The 16,468-nt window shown below is 40.9% G+C and overlaps 2 protein-coding genes across 2 annotated transcripts in view; both read left to right on the forward strand.

The window, feature by feature from the left end:
- Positions 1-16,468, forward strand: part of Ns4 (Nucleostemin 4) — a 515,404-nt gene that overhangs the window by 22,587 nt on the left and 476,349 nt on the right. The gene's annotated exons all lie outside the window — the stretch shown is intronic.
- Positions 13,267-16,430, forward strand: LOC135702972 (venom dipeptidyl peptidase 4). Its single transcript, XM_065224049.1, has 9 exons — positions 13,267-13,311; positions 13,645-13,817; positions 13,875-13,969; positions 14,030-14,160; positions 14,222-14,415; positions 14,473-14,864; positions 14,918-15,884; positions 15,946-16,157; positions 16,224-16,430. Exons 2-9 carry the CDS (start codon positions 13,661-13,663, stop codon positions 16,311-16,313), a joined length of 2,238 nt encoding a protein of 745 aa, XP_065080121.1. The 5' UTR covers positions 13,267-13,311; positions 13,645-13,660; the 3' UTR covers positions 16,314-16,430.

Raw genomic sequence — 16,468 nt, forward strand, 5'->3', positions numbered from 1 at the left:
AAAAGTTTGGATATTATCGAGATTATTTTAGGGGAATATAGAAAATAAGTATGATGGAATTCTTGGATGATTCAAATGGAACTAAAAAAAAAGGACGAACATATCCTTTGAAGAGTTCCAAGTAAATTCAGACTTACCAAAAATTTTCTTGATCTGGGAAAAATATAAATTCCGGAATTTAGAATCATTTCAAGATCCTGAGACTTCCAAAATGAAGCTATCAGACTTTCATTTTAGTAATATAATAAAAATATTCTTTGGCATAAAATTATTCGTAATGGTCATGCAAATAGTGGACTAGCCCGTAGTTAAGGTAAACTGTGTGTGAGTACCACGATGTTAGACTTTGATTCCCACTTCAGCCAGGTGAATTTTGCTTCATAATAAAGTCTACTGGGTGTTGTGTGTTGTATGATGTCAAGAATTAAATGTAGAATTATTTAGATTTTTTTATCTCTAAATTCTGGTACTGCATCACATAGTAAGGACTACATCGATTATTATTAGTTTTAAAAAGTTACAGTTTAAAAAAAAATTTTCTGCAGTATTTCACCCACATTTGACTCAATTTTTGAAATGCTGCGTAATAGATATTTAAACTTATTGGGCACACTGTGTCAATACTTTTCAACTTTTGGATGATTTCAGCAATGCTGGCAAGTTATTTGCTTTATATAATTTATTTAAACATGTAATTCATAACCATTCTAGTACTTTAAATAAATTCCAGATGATCATACTGACCGATTTTTACGGGAGATTGGCACATCACATTGATGTCAATAGCATTATGTTAAAAATTGATTTTTTTAAGGATTCCAGATTTTTCCAGGTTTTAAATTTTAACTGTTCCAGATTTTTCTGAAAATAACCTGGCAACGCTGGTTGTGAGTGATACAATCTATGTTTACGTTTTAAATTAATAAGGCGTAGAAAATAAATTAAAAAAAAGTTGAGGCTGGGATTGAACTCCCGACCTTCTACTTGGCAAGCGTAACGGTTACCACTATGCTACCAATTTCGTTTTGTTGTTAGCCTGAAACCTAGGGGTATCTCACTCTAAACTTTGTAATTATTGCGATGAACACAAAAACATTTAACTGGTATCTAAGATACCTAGAAATACTTAACAATACTTAAGAAATACTTAGTGTTTTTTCGTTACCATGGTTGCTTGACATAATTTGTTTGTTTGCCCGATGTTTTCTGGAAGTTTCTGTGAATATTTTGAACCTGCCATTTTCTTGATATATTTTACAAGAAGTTCGCTTCTCATTTCTATTCCTTTGAGGCACACGTTCTAGCACACGTAGAGGTTGTTGTATCTCAATTTTTGAGCCTATTTTGGAAACGGATTGAGTGGTGCTTTCGTATTTGCTATGTTATTGAATAAGTCATGGGATCATTCCACCCGTTGCTTATTCATTTTGATTTGGTTGTCTTACAGGTGTATTTTTCATTCATTAAGATATTGGTCGTACGTCGATAACAAGTTAATTATGTTGATCGAAGCTGAACTAGAAATTTAAAGAATTTTCGCATAACATGCATTGTATCTTTAGCATTCAGACTGCCACATTTCGCAGCTTCGTAGCTTCAAGTTGAACATGTTTATCTAGAAATAGACAGAATTTCCTCGAATTTTGAAAATTCAACGCTCTTCTACAAAACGGCTGGGCATGGTCAAAATGACGAGGCTTCTTAAATTTAATGTTGGAACTGTTTTCGCATTGATTTCATCGGATATCAGAAATGGTTGTACTCTGTTAAAACATGATTCTTATGCATGCTGTTTAGAAAATGGTTACACACTTAGAAATGATGACCGACTTCGGCAATTTTTACCGAACTTTCAACAGCTGAACTCTTAGGTAAAAAATCAAGCATTTTAATACATTAGATTTGAAGCTTCAAAACAATGAGAACTTCACCGCATTGGCAAGACACGGTTATTTAAACAAGGCTAACAATGGATTGACATTTTAATTTAGTGAAACAGCTTTTGAAACCAGGGTCAAAGTTTTACCGAACGTTAAGCTGTTGAGTTTAGTTAAAAAAATACCGAAGTCGGTAATAATTTCTAAGTGTGTAGATAGTAATAAATATACATTATGTATTGTAAATAAAACGTTTCGGGCCAATGGTATTTTCCTTCTTGGTAATCTTGACTTCTCCCTCTCTGTGTTACTTGTTTCATTTGTACGAGTGTTGTTGTAATCCTCAACCATCAGCATCTCGTCCTTGGAGGTACCGAATCCTTAAACTGGAAAATGCATGTTAATTTGAAAAGAAACCTTCGGCTACTACTTAGACTACCCAATTATCTTACCAGTCGAACGTAATCCAGTTCCAAATGCGGCGTGTTCCGACCACCATTGGCAATCGAACTGTCAGTAGTTCTTGCTACAGTTGAACATAGTTCGCTTCAAAAATCGTAGCTCACTGGTGAATAACCATCGCATCGTAGCCACGATATCCTAGACTTGCGTGATTATAGTTAAGAGCTTCTCCTTTTCATACTCGCGTAGCTTACGGTAAAGCCCAACTGAAATAACGTCCTACATATACCAGGTTTTGGCCTTTTGTACGTTGAACGGGTAGCTGAGAAAGGCCAGTATGATGTCCTTCAACGTCTCCGGCATCTGGTTCGACGATTCCTTCATAAATACAAGCATCCTCCATACGTTCTCCTACCTTGCATTCCAACTTAAACAGCTCAAAACTCATGTCTCAATTCACCAGATTGGTCGCGGTCAATGACTTCCATGGCAATCTCCAACATCTGTTCACACTTGTTAAAAATTTTGACTCTGCCAACGGTCAGATCGAAACTATCGGTAATTTGGGTCGGATAAATGCTACGGTCTTACGAATACTCTGCCAACTGGTTCGCTAAAAAAATATGTGTTATACTATTGTATTAGTAGAAGTGAAATACTTACTCAATTATATGATTACCCGCATTATTTCAATTAAAACAGTTCAAGACTAAATATTAATTAAATTTGATGCGAACGAACAGTAACAACTTATCAGAGAATAAAACAACAAACAATTACAGTAGTAACCGGCCACTACGATGGCAAAAATGCAAGATTTAAAAAACTTAAAAATACTCAATAGTACTTATGAGATATTTAAAAATATTCAATTAATATTAGAACTGAAGTTTAGAGTGGGATGCCCCTAGCCGGAAACAGTGTTGTGGAATAATGAATGAATACACCGTTTGTAAAGCATTAACAACGCATGAAATTAAAACATGGACGCATAGTGGTATAAGAACTATTATGGTAACTGTATTCACCTTTATTCAGCAATATTGTTAAGCAATGCAATGGAATCTAATAATGGAGCTAGAAAACAATTATTAGACTATAATAAAGCATGTTATTAAATCAATTGAAAACAGTCGAATTAAAGCGTCAATGTATGTGCAAATTACACTTATTCAGTATGTTATTAGATCAAACTTCTGGTGTGGAATCAGGAAGACAGTCATCGTTTGTATAGCTTTTAATAAGTGTATTAATCAAATCAGAGAAAACAGCGGAATGAAGGCGCATCTATCGATCTCAATGAGTTTTGCAGCACATAATTTGACAACCCGTTTTATTCAGCATTGTACACTGTTATAAAGCATTTATTCAATATATATGCTTATTTGTGACGCTGAATTGTTTGGGTCAAGCTGTTTAAAGAATGTCGGTAAAACATTACCGAACTATGGTAACTTTACATCCCTTACAGATTTTTCGGTAAAAATGTTACACAATTATTCTGTAGTTATTTAAATTTACAGAATATTTTATGGTTTATACCCACTTAGCCATCGTGAGGCAAATTGTATGCTCGAAACCCAAAGTCCGATGAGGTGTTTATGCTATAGCCGCTATATTTATTGTCAGGCGGATAGAATTTCGATCTATCGAAAGTGAAACCAATTCAATTTATTGTAGACCAACAAAAGGAAAGGTACTATCATCTTTTATAAACAATACGTTAATTATTCTTTCTTCGCCAACCGACCGCAAATTAATAGCATCATCGGAAAGGGAATACTTTACCGTTGATGATGTTGGTTTGCGTAGGCAGATGTGCCTTGAGTTACGAGAAAAGGGGTTCCGAAGTTTTGTTTGGAAAAGCTGAGGTGCTCTTTTCTGATATTGGTCGTGATATGCTCGATTGGTTCCGCTATTAAACAGCTCAATTTATTCCCGAGATTCTATCCGCCAGACTATAAATATAGCGACAAAACTTTATGCTTGGTAAGCATTGCCGGTATAAACATGCCATATCGTTCCATGAGCGACGAACTGCATATGCTGACGCAGCGTGTGCTACGCGGACTGTCGCCAACCGCAAGAAAGGAACAGTAAAATAAACGATTATTCTAAAACCAACTCTTGAGCAACTCACTTGACTTCACAATTTGATAAGTTTATGGCAGATTGATCGAAAATGATCAAGTTTTACCGATTTATTAGTAATTTTCGATTTCCGAATTTTAAATTTACAGAAATCCGTAACACAATATAAATGTATATATTTACTCACTAAATTTTGTAATTCCTTCATCTTAGATTCTTAAAATATTTTGCACAAGACATCATTATTGACTTTTTTATATATTTGATTAAATTCCCCATCTTTAAACACGTCTGCTTTTTTATTATTATAACTTGATTTACGGTTCAGTTTCAGAGGAGCACTAGAAGAGGCATAGCAGAGCACTTACAATGAAGCACGATCTATAACTCCTGGCCGACATGATTAAGGCAATGTATAAATCTCAAATTAAAGGACTTTACTGTTTTCATTATAAATATTCTTCTAAACATATTTGAATACTGATACCATCGATATACGTTAAACTTTGGCAAAGAACAATAAAGATTGCCATCGATGCACGTTCATAATCTCCTTGTTATCGATGCGCATAGTTGGGTAAAGAGGGTTCGATACACACCGGATGGCAATGTTTATATTATTTATCGATAAATTTGATGCTTCATATTTGGAGAACCATGATCTGCTGGGAAAATTAATGGGAAGATAGATCAATGTCTGCGACGAAGCAAATGTTTTCTGTTGTAGAGCTGATTGTATCACACAACCTCGATAACGGATCTGCAATATTGATTTCACCCGGAACATGAACCACAGAAAAACGAAAAGATTGCATACGCAGTATCCATCTTTCTTGACGCTGATTTGGGTGTGATGATTCGCTAAAGATGTGTACCAGCGGCTTGTGATCCGTGACGACAATGAACTCCAAACCTCTCAGGTACATTTCAAAGCGTTCAGCAGCCCAGACTATGGCAAGAGTCTCTTTATCCAGCGTTGAATTCTTCTGCTCCGTTTTGGTTAGACTTTTACTGGCGTAGCATACGGGTCTCGATTTAGATTTAGCGGTTTGCATCCAGACAGTCCCAAGGCCTTTCTCACTAGCATCCGTTACCAGCGTGGTTGGATAACTAGGATTATAGAAAGCCAGATTTCGTGGATCCGACATAACGTTCTTAATTTCGTTGAAAGATCTCTTTGCATCTTTGGACCAATGACATTTATTCCCTTTTACGATAATTTCCCTCAGGGGGGCAGTCGCAGTAGATAGCTTAGGAATAAACTTCCCTACGTAGTTTACTAGACCCAGGAAGCTACGCATTTCGGTTACGCTCTGAGGACGACGAAAGTTCTGGATCACGCTCACCTTGTCATTTGTAGGCAGAATCCCATCAGCAGAAAGTTGATGTCCCATGAAGCAAACCGTAGATTTACCGAACTCGCATTTCGATTCGTTGATAGTGAGGCCATGTTCACGTAAAGGGTGATACGGTCAAAATTTGGTCAATATCAACTTGACGTATTTCTTTCAATTTTGCATTTAAAAAACCTGAACACCCCTCATTTTGAAGGTGTGTGTGTGTAGAATGTTGCTCCTATTTTGATTTTGGAATTCACTCTTCAGTTGTCAAAATGCCGTCCAAGCAAGAAGAGCAGCGTATCAAAATTTTGCTAGCGCATCGCGAAAATCCGAGCTACTCGCACGCAAAGTTGGCAAAATCGCTAAAAGTTGCCAAATCAACCGTTACAAATGTAATTAAAGTGTTTGGGGAACGTTTGTCGACAGCCAGGAAGTCTGGATCGGGGGGAAATCGAAAACCGGAAGCCGCTGAGACGACAAAGAGAGTTGCCGGTAGTTTCAAGCGAAACCCTAACCTCTCTCTCCGAGATGCCGCAAATAAGCTGGGTGTATCGTCTACAACCGTGCATTGAGCCAAAAAACGAGCCGGACTATCGACTTACAAGAAGGTAGTGACTCCAAATCGCGATGATAAACAAAATACGACGGCCAAAGCGCGATCCCGGAGGCTGTACACGACGATGCTGACGAAGTTTGACTGCGTGGTAATGGACGACGAAACCTACGTCAAAGCCGACTACAAGCAGCTTCCGGGACAGGAGTTTTATACGGCAAAAGGAAGGGGAAAGGTAGCAGATGTTTTCAAGCACATGAAACTGTCAAAGTTCGCAAAGAAATATCTGGTTTGGCAAGCCATCTGTACCTGTGGCTTGAAAAGCAGCATTTTCATAGCTTCCGGGACTGTCAACCAAGAAATTTACGTGAAAGAGTGTTTGAATAAACGTCTGCTGCCTTTCCTGAAGAAACACGGTTGTTCCGTACTGTTTTGGCCGGATTTGGCATCTTGCCATTACGGTAAAAAGGCCATGGAGTGGTACGCCGCCAACAACGTGCAGGTGGTTCCCAAGGACAAGAACCCTCCCAACACGCCAGAGCTCCGCCCAATTGAGAAATACTGGGCTATTGTCAAGCGGAACCTAAAGAAGACCAAAAAAACTGCTAAGGGCGAGCAGCAGTTCAAGGCAAACTGGCTTTCTGCGGCAAAGAAGGTGGACAAGGTGGCTGTACAAAATCTGATGGCAGGGGTCAAGCGTAAGGCCCGGCAATTCGGATTTGGAAAAGCGGAAGCCTAACTGAATATTTTTCCTGAATTTTATACTAATTGAACTTGAAAAAGAAATTTAATTTGATTTTTTAAATAAACGATTTCACCGATTTACACGCGTTTTCCCTTGACCAAATTTTGACCGTATCACCTTTTAGACGATCAAGGACAGCTTTGAGCCTTCTATCGTGTTCTTCTTGGGAAGAGCCATAGACCAGCATATCATCTTTAACACCTTTCAAACCTTTTAGCACTCTCTCGATACAGCGTTGAAAAATCTCGGGGGCAACGCTCATGCCGAACATTAGTCTTTTGTAGCGGTAATAAGCATCTTGCGTCACAAACGTCGTAATGTCTCGAGAATTAGACGATAGTTCGGTTTGATGGAATGCCTTCACGAGATCCACTTTGCTGAATACTTTACAGCCTTCCAGGTGCGGCATTTTTGCCTCGAAGGTTGGTAAAGGATGTTTCTCCGGAATAATAGCCCTGTTCGCTTTTCTCATATCCACACAAAGTCGCACATTCTTGCCGTGGTCTTTGATGGTAACTACTAACGGGGGCGAGTTCGATGATATCCTGTTTCAATAAATCTTCGATCCGTTCGTCGACTAGCTTCTTTAACGGAATCGGCAACCGTCGACAGGGTTGTTGAACAGGTGGTACGGAACAGTCAATCTTGATGTCAACCTGTACATGCTTCAGCGTTCCGATCGAGAATTTCTCCGCATCACTAATATTGCACAATTCGCTGGGGATTTCGAGGATGCCCAAGTCCATCGACGTTTTCTTGCTCAAAAGGTTTCTTCCTTTGTTTCCCTCGACGACATAGATTGCATGATGCACTGTAGCATTCTTCGTTGCAATATCAGCTTTAATTATCTTCTCCACTTTCAGCTTCCCATTACCATACGCCCTCAATACCTTATCCAACTTTTCTTCCTTGCTCACTACACATTCTTGTCCTTTTAGCCATTTTCAGGTTCCACGAGTAATTACATTTACGTGAGCTCCGGAGTCCACAATCCAACGTAGCTCCACGCCACCAACGTAACATCAACAATCAATTCGAAACTAACGATCTTAAATTGGCTCACTACTTGACTAGCCTATTGGTCCCAAGCAAACGATTAACGTATCCCATTCTAGTCGAAATTCTAGTACTGCACTATGTTTGTTTTGATTTGCTATGGAAGATTGACATAAAATGAGGGGTGGATTTTCCTATGTTTCGAGGGGTGAATCGATTAGCTTGGGACCGAAGATAGTACCAGAGCTGAGCCAAAAAGTTGAGCCTGTTTCTTCGGGACCTTCTGGTCTTAGAGTTACCTCTATGGTAACATGTTACCTTGTCTGCATCAGTGCTGGTTGCATATACGTGCTGCACATCGTTCTACGTTGCTTCACCGCTCTCGCTCTCCGATGAATCCGATACAGAATCATAGTCTTCACGGACTTGACGTACTCGAGATTTGCTTGTTGTTGCCTTTACAGTTTTGGTCTTGCACTTTACTTTTGGCCGGACAGTTTTTGTCGTTTGCGAAATGTCCTGGGTTTCCGCATCGGAAACATGTTTCGTGCCGATCCAGGTGGCGAGCAACTTTCTTGACCAAATTGACAGAATCCTCTTCGACAGACTTTTTCATTTGGTTTCTATTCCTCATTACCGTTTCCAAAATCCGACCTTCATCTGCTATTTGCTGCACCATCATCAGCTTTTTCTTCAATATCGATTCCCGCAGAAAATCCATACAACACTTATCGAAGACCTGTTCGGTAATCCGCATTTCCAGGGCCACTCCATAATCGCAAAGTCTGCCTTGATCCCGAAGACTATGGATGAACTTCTCGACTGTTTCACTATTCAACTGTTCCATTTTCCGGAAAACACATCTTTCATATGGTACGTTATTCAACGGAGCAAATTAGCATCAAGCAAACCAATAGCTTGTTTTTAAACATCAGAACCCGCAGGGGGAGCAGCGTTTCAACATTTTCCATTGTGGTTTTTCAAGTTTCCGTCGATATGCTCTCGCCCGTTTCTTAAGAACCCGCGATAGCCGTGGTAGGATTCTCGGTATTTTGAACCGAATTATGTAACTTGATACTTTAGTTATGCTTATGGCTGTGAATTCATGCATAAAAAGATGTACATAAAGGGTGTACCACATCAAATTGCATCACAGAAAAAACGCTGTAGAAAATTACTCATTGGGTATTTTCTCTAAAAAATTTGAGTAGAAGTATTTTCTAGGGTATTGTTTACACTGTATTTTATCGCTGTCAGTTTCAAAAAATACGCTGGGAAAGTCACGGGCCCGGAAACTGTACATCTAGATGCAGATGAAGCCTCATTGTCTGATCTTGGATGATGAGACTTACGCCAAGGTGGACTTCCGGCGGCTTCCGGGGCTACTGTTCTTCACCGCCCAGCATAAGTTTGATGTTTCGGAGGAAGTAAGGCAGCAGAAACTTTCAAAGTTTGCCAAGAAATACATGATTTTGCAAGAAATCTGTATGTATGAATAAATGTATCCTTCGCTGTGCTTTTTGACACTATCTGGATGTTCGAATTTCAACCCCTTCCCTTTCCCTCTACCAGGAACAGTAGAAAATGGAACAACATACGCCCTCCAGTTAGTGTCAAAAAGCACAGTGAAGGATACATTTATTCATACAAACAGGCCGCCATTACCGAGCATGGAAAGCTGGATTATTGACTGCATATAGGGGAGAAGGTGGCAAACATAAACTTTTCTTTTTAAAGCATAGACTTTGTACTACAAAGTAGCGAAGGTTTGGTTAGCGTCAATTTATAAATGAGTGAATAGGATCCTGTTGAATGTTCGCGTGTTTTACCTTTTTCTATCCAAAAACGAGCCAAACTGGACTAACTGTTACCGAAGACAACAAATCAAGAAGACTGGCAACTCTTCCATTTTCTCATACGAACGCTATGAGAGGGGTACAATCAACAATCAATACGAAACTAACGATTTTAAATTGGCTCACCACTTTAGTAGCCTATTGGTCCCAAGCAAACGATTAACGTACCCTATTCTAGTTGAAATTCTATTACTACACTATGTTTGTTTTGATTCGCTATGAAAGTTTGACAGATAACATCAGGGGTGTGTGGATTCATGCAGAACATGCAGGGGTGAGTGAAATAGCTTGGGACTGCTTGGGACCGTTGTTCTGGTACTGAGTGAGCCAAAAATAATAATGATTTTCTTCGGGACCCAGTGGTCTTAGAGTTACCTCTATGGTACAATCGCGTCATCTGCCGCTCAAAGGTAAATGCTTCGCTTCGAACGAATTTGATACCAAAGATTACATCCTCAGACGAAGGGTTTGTGTATTTGCTAATTTTTCTATGCGTTGCTTCCACCTTCACTCAAGCGCAGCGCTACTGTATCTGTCGCTTGGATTCTGGCAAAGTTGCCAGTCTTCTTGATTTGTTGTCTTCGCTGTTACTCAATTCTACAAGCCACACTTAACACATTAGCATTTTCAGATTGTTCGTTGGTAGATGATCGAAAGTTGCAAACATCTCATCGATAATAGCCTTTTGAACACCTGGAACTTGGCGCCATCGCTTAAACAGGTTTGGGTTCAATTGACCACTTTGTCAAGCATTCTTGGCGTAACTTTCTACCAGCGATTCCACAAAACTGGACTAACTAATTTCTATTTTTTTTTATGAAACGCACAAATGATGGCTACTTTTCTCGTGGTTCTAGAAAAAAAATCTAAAAATAATGTTTTAGTTCAAAGTTCGAGTGGTAGTAAACGTCATTTCAACTGCTCGAATGAAGTGGTTAATTAGTCACCGAGGCTGTTGTTGTTAGCACATGGTAGTAGTTCTTCTGAGTAGTTCGCAACGCCTTTACTTCCATCTGATGCGAAGAGCGTGTAGGGTTTTCCAGTGCTTTATTATCGTAGATTACCCAAGAGATTAACAATATACGAATACACTTTGTATTAGAGTTGTGCACTGACTTGCACTCGCGGTCCGACTCCTTTTATCTATCCATCTCATCCCTACAGGGTTGCCAGTAACACCGTGCATCTTATTGTTTGTCGCAAGGTCTGTAAATGGTCTGGGAAGTATCTTAGAAAACAAATAAAGTATATTTAATATAAGGTAAGTGTTCAATGAAGAACCATACAAAGCGGTCTTGATGAATGATAGATGAAGATAGCTCATAGATTTATTGCATCGAGGCCTTGCTCAGCTTGTGCCCGGAGATATACGTTTGCTGGCAGGTAGGGTCAATAGTAGCCCTTCTCTATGACATAATAACGTTTTTGTTCTTCCTGGATATGACCTTCATGACGACGTTCCGTGTGCTTTTGGATGAAGTATAGTCAAGTTGTCATCATCAATTTCATTCTCGTAGTTTGTGAAGAATTAGAAGGAAATCAAATGCCAATTGTTGCGATGAATTGCAGTTTATGGGCCAACGATGTTGGTGTAAATATGGACACTATCCGCTCTTGAGCTGAAACGCAGTCTATTCCAATAGGAATTCTACAATCCAGCAAATTCCTCAACAGCACCACAAGTATCACACCCGGAAGAACTTCAGCACCAGTTTTCAGTTGCTTATGAAATTAATGTTGAAAAATATGTCAATCGGCTACAGCGCACCAATTATGACATATTTCATAACAAAAATCAGGTTGCTATATGTATTTGATGTTGATCAACGCGAGTTAAGGCTCTAGCGCAATGTCAGCGGAAGCGGAACGGCAGCGGCAGCGGAAAAAACCCGATCTGAGTCAGCCTACTTGTCGGATTGAAAACTAGTTAGAACAAAATCGACTTCGGTTAGGCATCTTGATGTCATTTGTGACAACTGTCAAACTTTCCGTTTCCGTTCCGCTTCCGCCCATATTGCGTTTGGACCTTTACTCAGAGTTGCTCAGAGTTTCTCAGAGTGACTCAAAATTGATCAAGTTTTGAACCCACCACAGCATGCTTTTGGCGCTACTGTACATGGACTATCAAATGTAAAATGTAGCCACAGTATAGTCAAAACCTGTAGATTTTCATTGATCCATTAACTCTGATTTTGCTCATGATCAAAAACTGTACTGCCCCTTGGTTTTTGTATAGAAAAGGGCAAAACACGCGAACATTCAACGAGACCCTATAGATATTAGTGACGTTTAACGCACGCACACTTGCGGAAGCAACGCCGTGTAAAGTTGTTTATTATTTTCCTCTGGCTAATCTAGAAAATGTATGAAAGTAGACCTGTCAAAATGAGCTTGACATCGATTTGTTATGTATTTTCCTCGGATATTCACTAACACGCTCTCACATATCGCACCAATACAACCGGACTTGAAAATCTCAATTCACTCGTTTATTGATTGGCGCTAACCAAACCTTCACTACAAGCGGCACTGGTGGTGTAGTGGTAATTGTGACTGCTTCTCACTCCAAAAGGCCTGGGTTCAATCCCAGTCGGCGTCATCGGGGTTTTCTGAGGCCTAAAATCTCTGATCACGGATTCCTTCGAAAGGGAAGTAAAACCGTTGGTCTCCGGTCCATGAGTTGAAGGGTCGCTAGGTAGGGTCCTTGTGTGGGAGCTGCCTCTCTGGCATCGGTAGCATTGGTACTCAGTATGGAAAACAAGATCGATGGAAAACAAATCAAGGAAAAAAATCCTTCACTCTACACTTATATGCCCTATCACTTCCACACATGGTTTGTGGGAGCTGAAATTTGTGCTCTTGAGATTTCAAGATCAATCAAAAATAAGGTATTCTAAAGTGATTCACCTTAATGGATTATTTATTAAGTACGTTAAACTGATAAAAGAATTCAGGATGGATACCTCTGAGTTCCTCACTGTGATACAATTGTTTCACATTTCAGCAATGCCTGCATGCATACCCATTTTAGCAACATGAACATAATGTGTCCCGAAAGTAAAGGTCGTCAACTGGCGTCATTTTTGCGATAGGCAAATTTTCACTACTTTTTCGACACTTCAATCCATTGTATTCAGACCGCAGAAGATTACGTTCATAATTATTTCTAGCATGCCGCGGAGCAACACCATTCTTCCTCCATTCCGTGTCCCCGTCTTCAATTGCTGTCAATTGGGGTATTAGCTAAAGCTTCCTTCGCTAGGTCGTTGATAACTAATACCAACGACGCTTTTGGAAACAATGCAATGTCTACTGTAGTCTTGAACTTGGCGCAGAGATAAGATTAACACCCTCTTCATTGGGTCGATCAATAAAACACTTGGACTAGGTTTGTCAGTTCGTCAAGTTCAGTGATTCAAAGGTGTTGGATAAAGAGAGCTGATAGGGCGTTGTAAGTTTTGGGTTAATAGTGCTGCACTAAGGACTGGGAGAAAGATATTGTCGCTAGACTTGAAAACCGAAATGACCATCTCGCGTCAATCGATTTTACTCTCGTTATGTACGTTAAACATAACGTCGCATCTAGTGCGCTGTATTCGTCAAATGATGCGCTATAGTTCGCACTAGATGCGACGTTATCTTTAACGTACACAACAAGAGTAAAATCGATTGTCGCGAGTTGGTCATTTCGGTTTTCAAGTCTAGCGACAATACAAGTGTTGAATACCTCATCAAACAGACGAAGAGTTGAAGCTTTCCGTAATCACGTGATATTTATTTTAAGATCGAACAATCGCAACATGAAGCCGATTCTGGTGGCCATTCTGGCTATCCTGGTGGCGACAACGGAGGCTGCTCCAACGGAATCTAAACAGGATCAACTTAAGGATTTTCCATTGAACGAAATTATTCCCAATCAATTCGGACAGCGTGGATTCAATGGCAATTGGGTGACGGGTTGGTTTGAAAATTGATTTTTGCACATGCTGCTGAATGCTGACGTAATATTTGCAGGGAAGGAGTTCGTCTATCGCAAAGCCGATGGTGGCTACGTCAAGTACAACGCTGAAGACAAAACGGAAACTGTAGTCTTGGAATCTAGTGCATTGGTGAGACTTGAACAGATCAGGGGGCTTTTGTTCGTCTAACAGGGGAATTTAAAATTTCAGACGGACTGGCCAGGCGCATCCGTGCAGTTTATCAAACCCGACCTGAACAAGGCATTGATCCGGTACGCCACGAGAACCGTGTTCAGACATTCAACTCTCTCGAAATATGTTGTGTTGGATATTTCCACTGGGTATGGTAGATTTTTTTTACTAGTTCTTCCATATAAGCTAATGATGCGGGTATTCAAATAGGAACACGTACGATGTTGCCAATAAAGAAGAAGTGTCTGTCTGTATCGTCTCACCGAACGGCCAATCTTTGGCCTACGTCAAGAACAATAATGTACACTACCGTTCCGAGCTGCTGAGCACAGATGAGGAACTCCTGACGGAGGACGGAGTCGCTGGAGTAATCTACAACGGCGTTCCCGATTGGGTGTACGAAGGTAAATATGTGCCAGAGATTGCAATTAGTTAATCTAACACCTATCCCGACTTCACAGAGGAAGTCTTCGGAACTGACGCTACGCTGTGGTTCTCCAATGACGGTACCCACATCGCCATGGCTAGTTTCAATGACACCAAAGTAAGGGAGTTCACCTATCACATCTACGGTGAACCGGACGATCCCAACAACCAATATCCGGAGGAGTATACTCTAAAATATCCCAAGGTTAACACCACTAATCCAACGGTACATCTGCGAGTCATGGACTTGACGGTGAATGGACGTGTTTGGCATGAGCTACCAGCTCCCGAAAACATTGTCAGCGAAGATCATATCCTCGGAACGGTCAACTGGATTGGATCTGACTTGGGAGCGATCTGGATGAATCGACGACAAAATGTAGTTACCTACCAGCGCTGCAACGTAGCTACGCGGGACTGTACTGAGGTAGGTTACCAAGTCTTACGGTCTTGCTGCGAGATCATAACACATTCCATTAGCTTGTCAGAGTCGACGAACCCAAAGGATGGTACGACCTGTACACCCCTCGCTGCACTAGCACTGGCGATCGCTGCTTCTTCCTGGGAGATTCCAACGGTTGGCGACGAGTCTGGGAGTTGAACGGTTCTAGCATTACCTACAAGTCCCCCGAACAGTTCACCGTTACTAGCATCAATGGGATCGACGAATCCAAGAACAACCTTTACTATACAGCCGTCCCGGTCAGTGCTCCACAAACCCGACACGTCTACCGAGACGGAGAATGTCTAACCTGCAGCCTGCTCAAGGACAAACTCAGCAATGATGCGTCCTGCAACTACGCCAGCGTATCGTTCAGTACCGACTTCTCGTACTTTGCTGCAACTTGCTCCGGTCCTACTCCCTCGTACTCGCAAATCTACCGAACCGATGATCTACAGCACATGGCAGACTGGGAAATGAATGAAGCTCTTCGCACCAAGCTGACCGCCTACAAGGAAACTAAAGTCCGCTTCCTCAAGGTCCCAGTCGCCGGTGGATACAAAGCATCCGTCCGGTTGTACCTGCCACCGGAGATCGATTTCGAAAATCTTGCCAACAACAACGAAAAGCACCCGATGATCGTTCAAGTTTACGGTGGACCGAATTCTGCTCGAGTTATCGACACCTTCACGATCGGGTTCGGAAACTATTTGACCACAACGAAAAAGACCATCTACTGTCAGATCGATGGACGCGGTACCGCCAACCAGGGTTTTAACTTCTTGTTCACCCTCAATAATCAGCTGGGAACGGTTGAGATTGAGGACCAGATTGCCGTGACGCGTTACCTGCAGGATAAGTACAGTTTCATCGATCGGGAACGGACCGGTATCTGGGGATGGAGCTACGGTGGCTATGTGACGTCGATGACGCTGGAGAAGGACAGTGACAAGGTGTTCAAGTGTGGCATTTCGGTTGCTCCGGTGACTTCGTGGATGTTCTATGGTAAGCGGCCGGGAAGGACTTGTGATTTTGATGGTCTTATGGAGAGATTGATCATTTTCAGATTCTATTTATACGGAACGGTTCATGGGTTTGCCACAGCCGGGAAATAATGAGGAAGGCTACGAAAAAAGTGACGTTAGTCGATATGTGGCTGGCATGAAGAATCACATGTTCTTGTTGATTCACGGAAATGCCGACGATAATGTGCACTACCAGAATTCGATGGTGTTCGTTCGAGCCCTCGTTGACGAGGATATCGAGTTCGAGCAGATGGTAAGTTCGGGGAGGAAGTTGACTATTTTCTGGAATGAACCACAATGAATGAATCTTCGATTTCAGAGTTACCCTGATGAGGCACATGGACTTTCTGGTGTCCAGCAGCATTTATATCACACAATGGAACATTTTTGGGATCAATGTTTCGAGTAGGCAAGTCTACAGTGAGGGCAGTGTAGCTTAATATAGATGATCTACAAAATGTGAATGTAAATAGACATCCAATAAATTATGTATTGAGCACAGGCTTTTTAGAATGAAGCAGGCACCACACGGGCAAACAACTCAAAAGTATTGACCATCATATT

This window comes from Ochlerotatus camptorhynchus, unplaced genomic scaffold (genome assembly GCF_037179485.1).
Source record: "Ochlerotatus camptorhynchus isolate MF236.1 unplaced genomic scaffold, CSIRO-AGI_Acam_v1.1 ptg000204l, whole genome shotgun sequence".
In the NCBI taxonomy this organism is placed as follows: domain Eukaryota; kingdom Metazoa; phylum Arthropoda; class Insecta; order Diptera; family Culicidae; genus Ochlerotatus; species Ochlerotatus camptorhynchus.

Excerpts from the sequence above, each read along its gene's own strand:
- LOC135702972 (XM_065224049.1), top strand. The coding sequence starts at position 13,661 with ATGAAGCCGATTCTGGTGGCCATTCTGGCTATCCTGGTGGCGACAACG. Across the intron at positions 13,818-13,874 it reads CAATGGCAATTGGGTGACGG|GGAAGGAGTTCGTCTATCGC; the intron begins GTTGGTTTGAAA and ends TAATATTTGCAG. Across the intron at positions 14,865-14,917 it reads CTACGCGGGACTGTACTGAG|CTTGTCAGAGTCGACGAACC; the intron begins GTAGGTTACCAA and ends ACATTCCATTAG.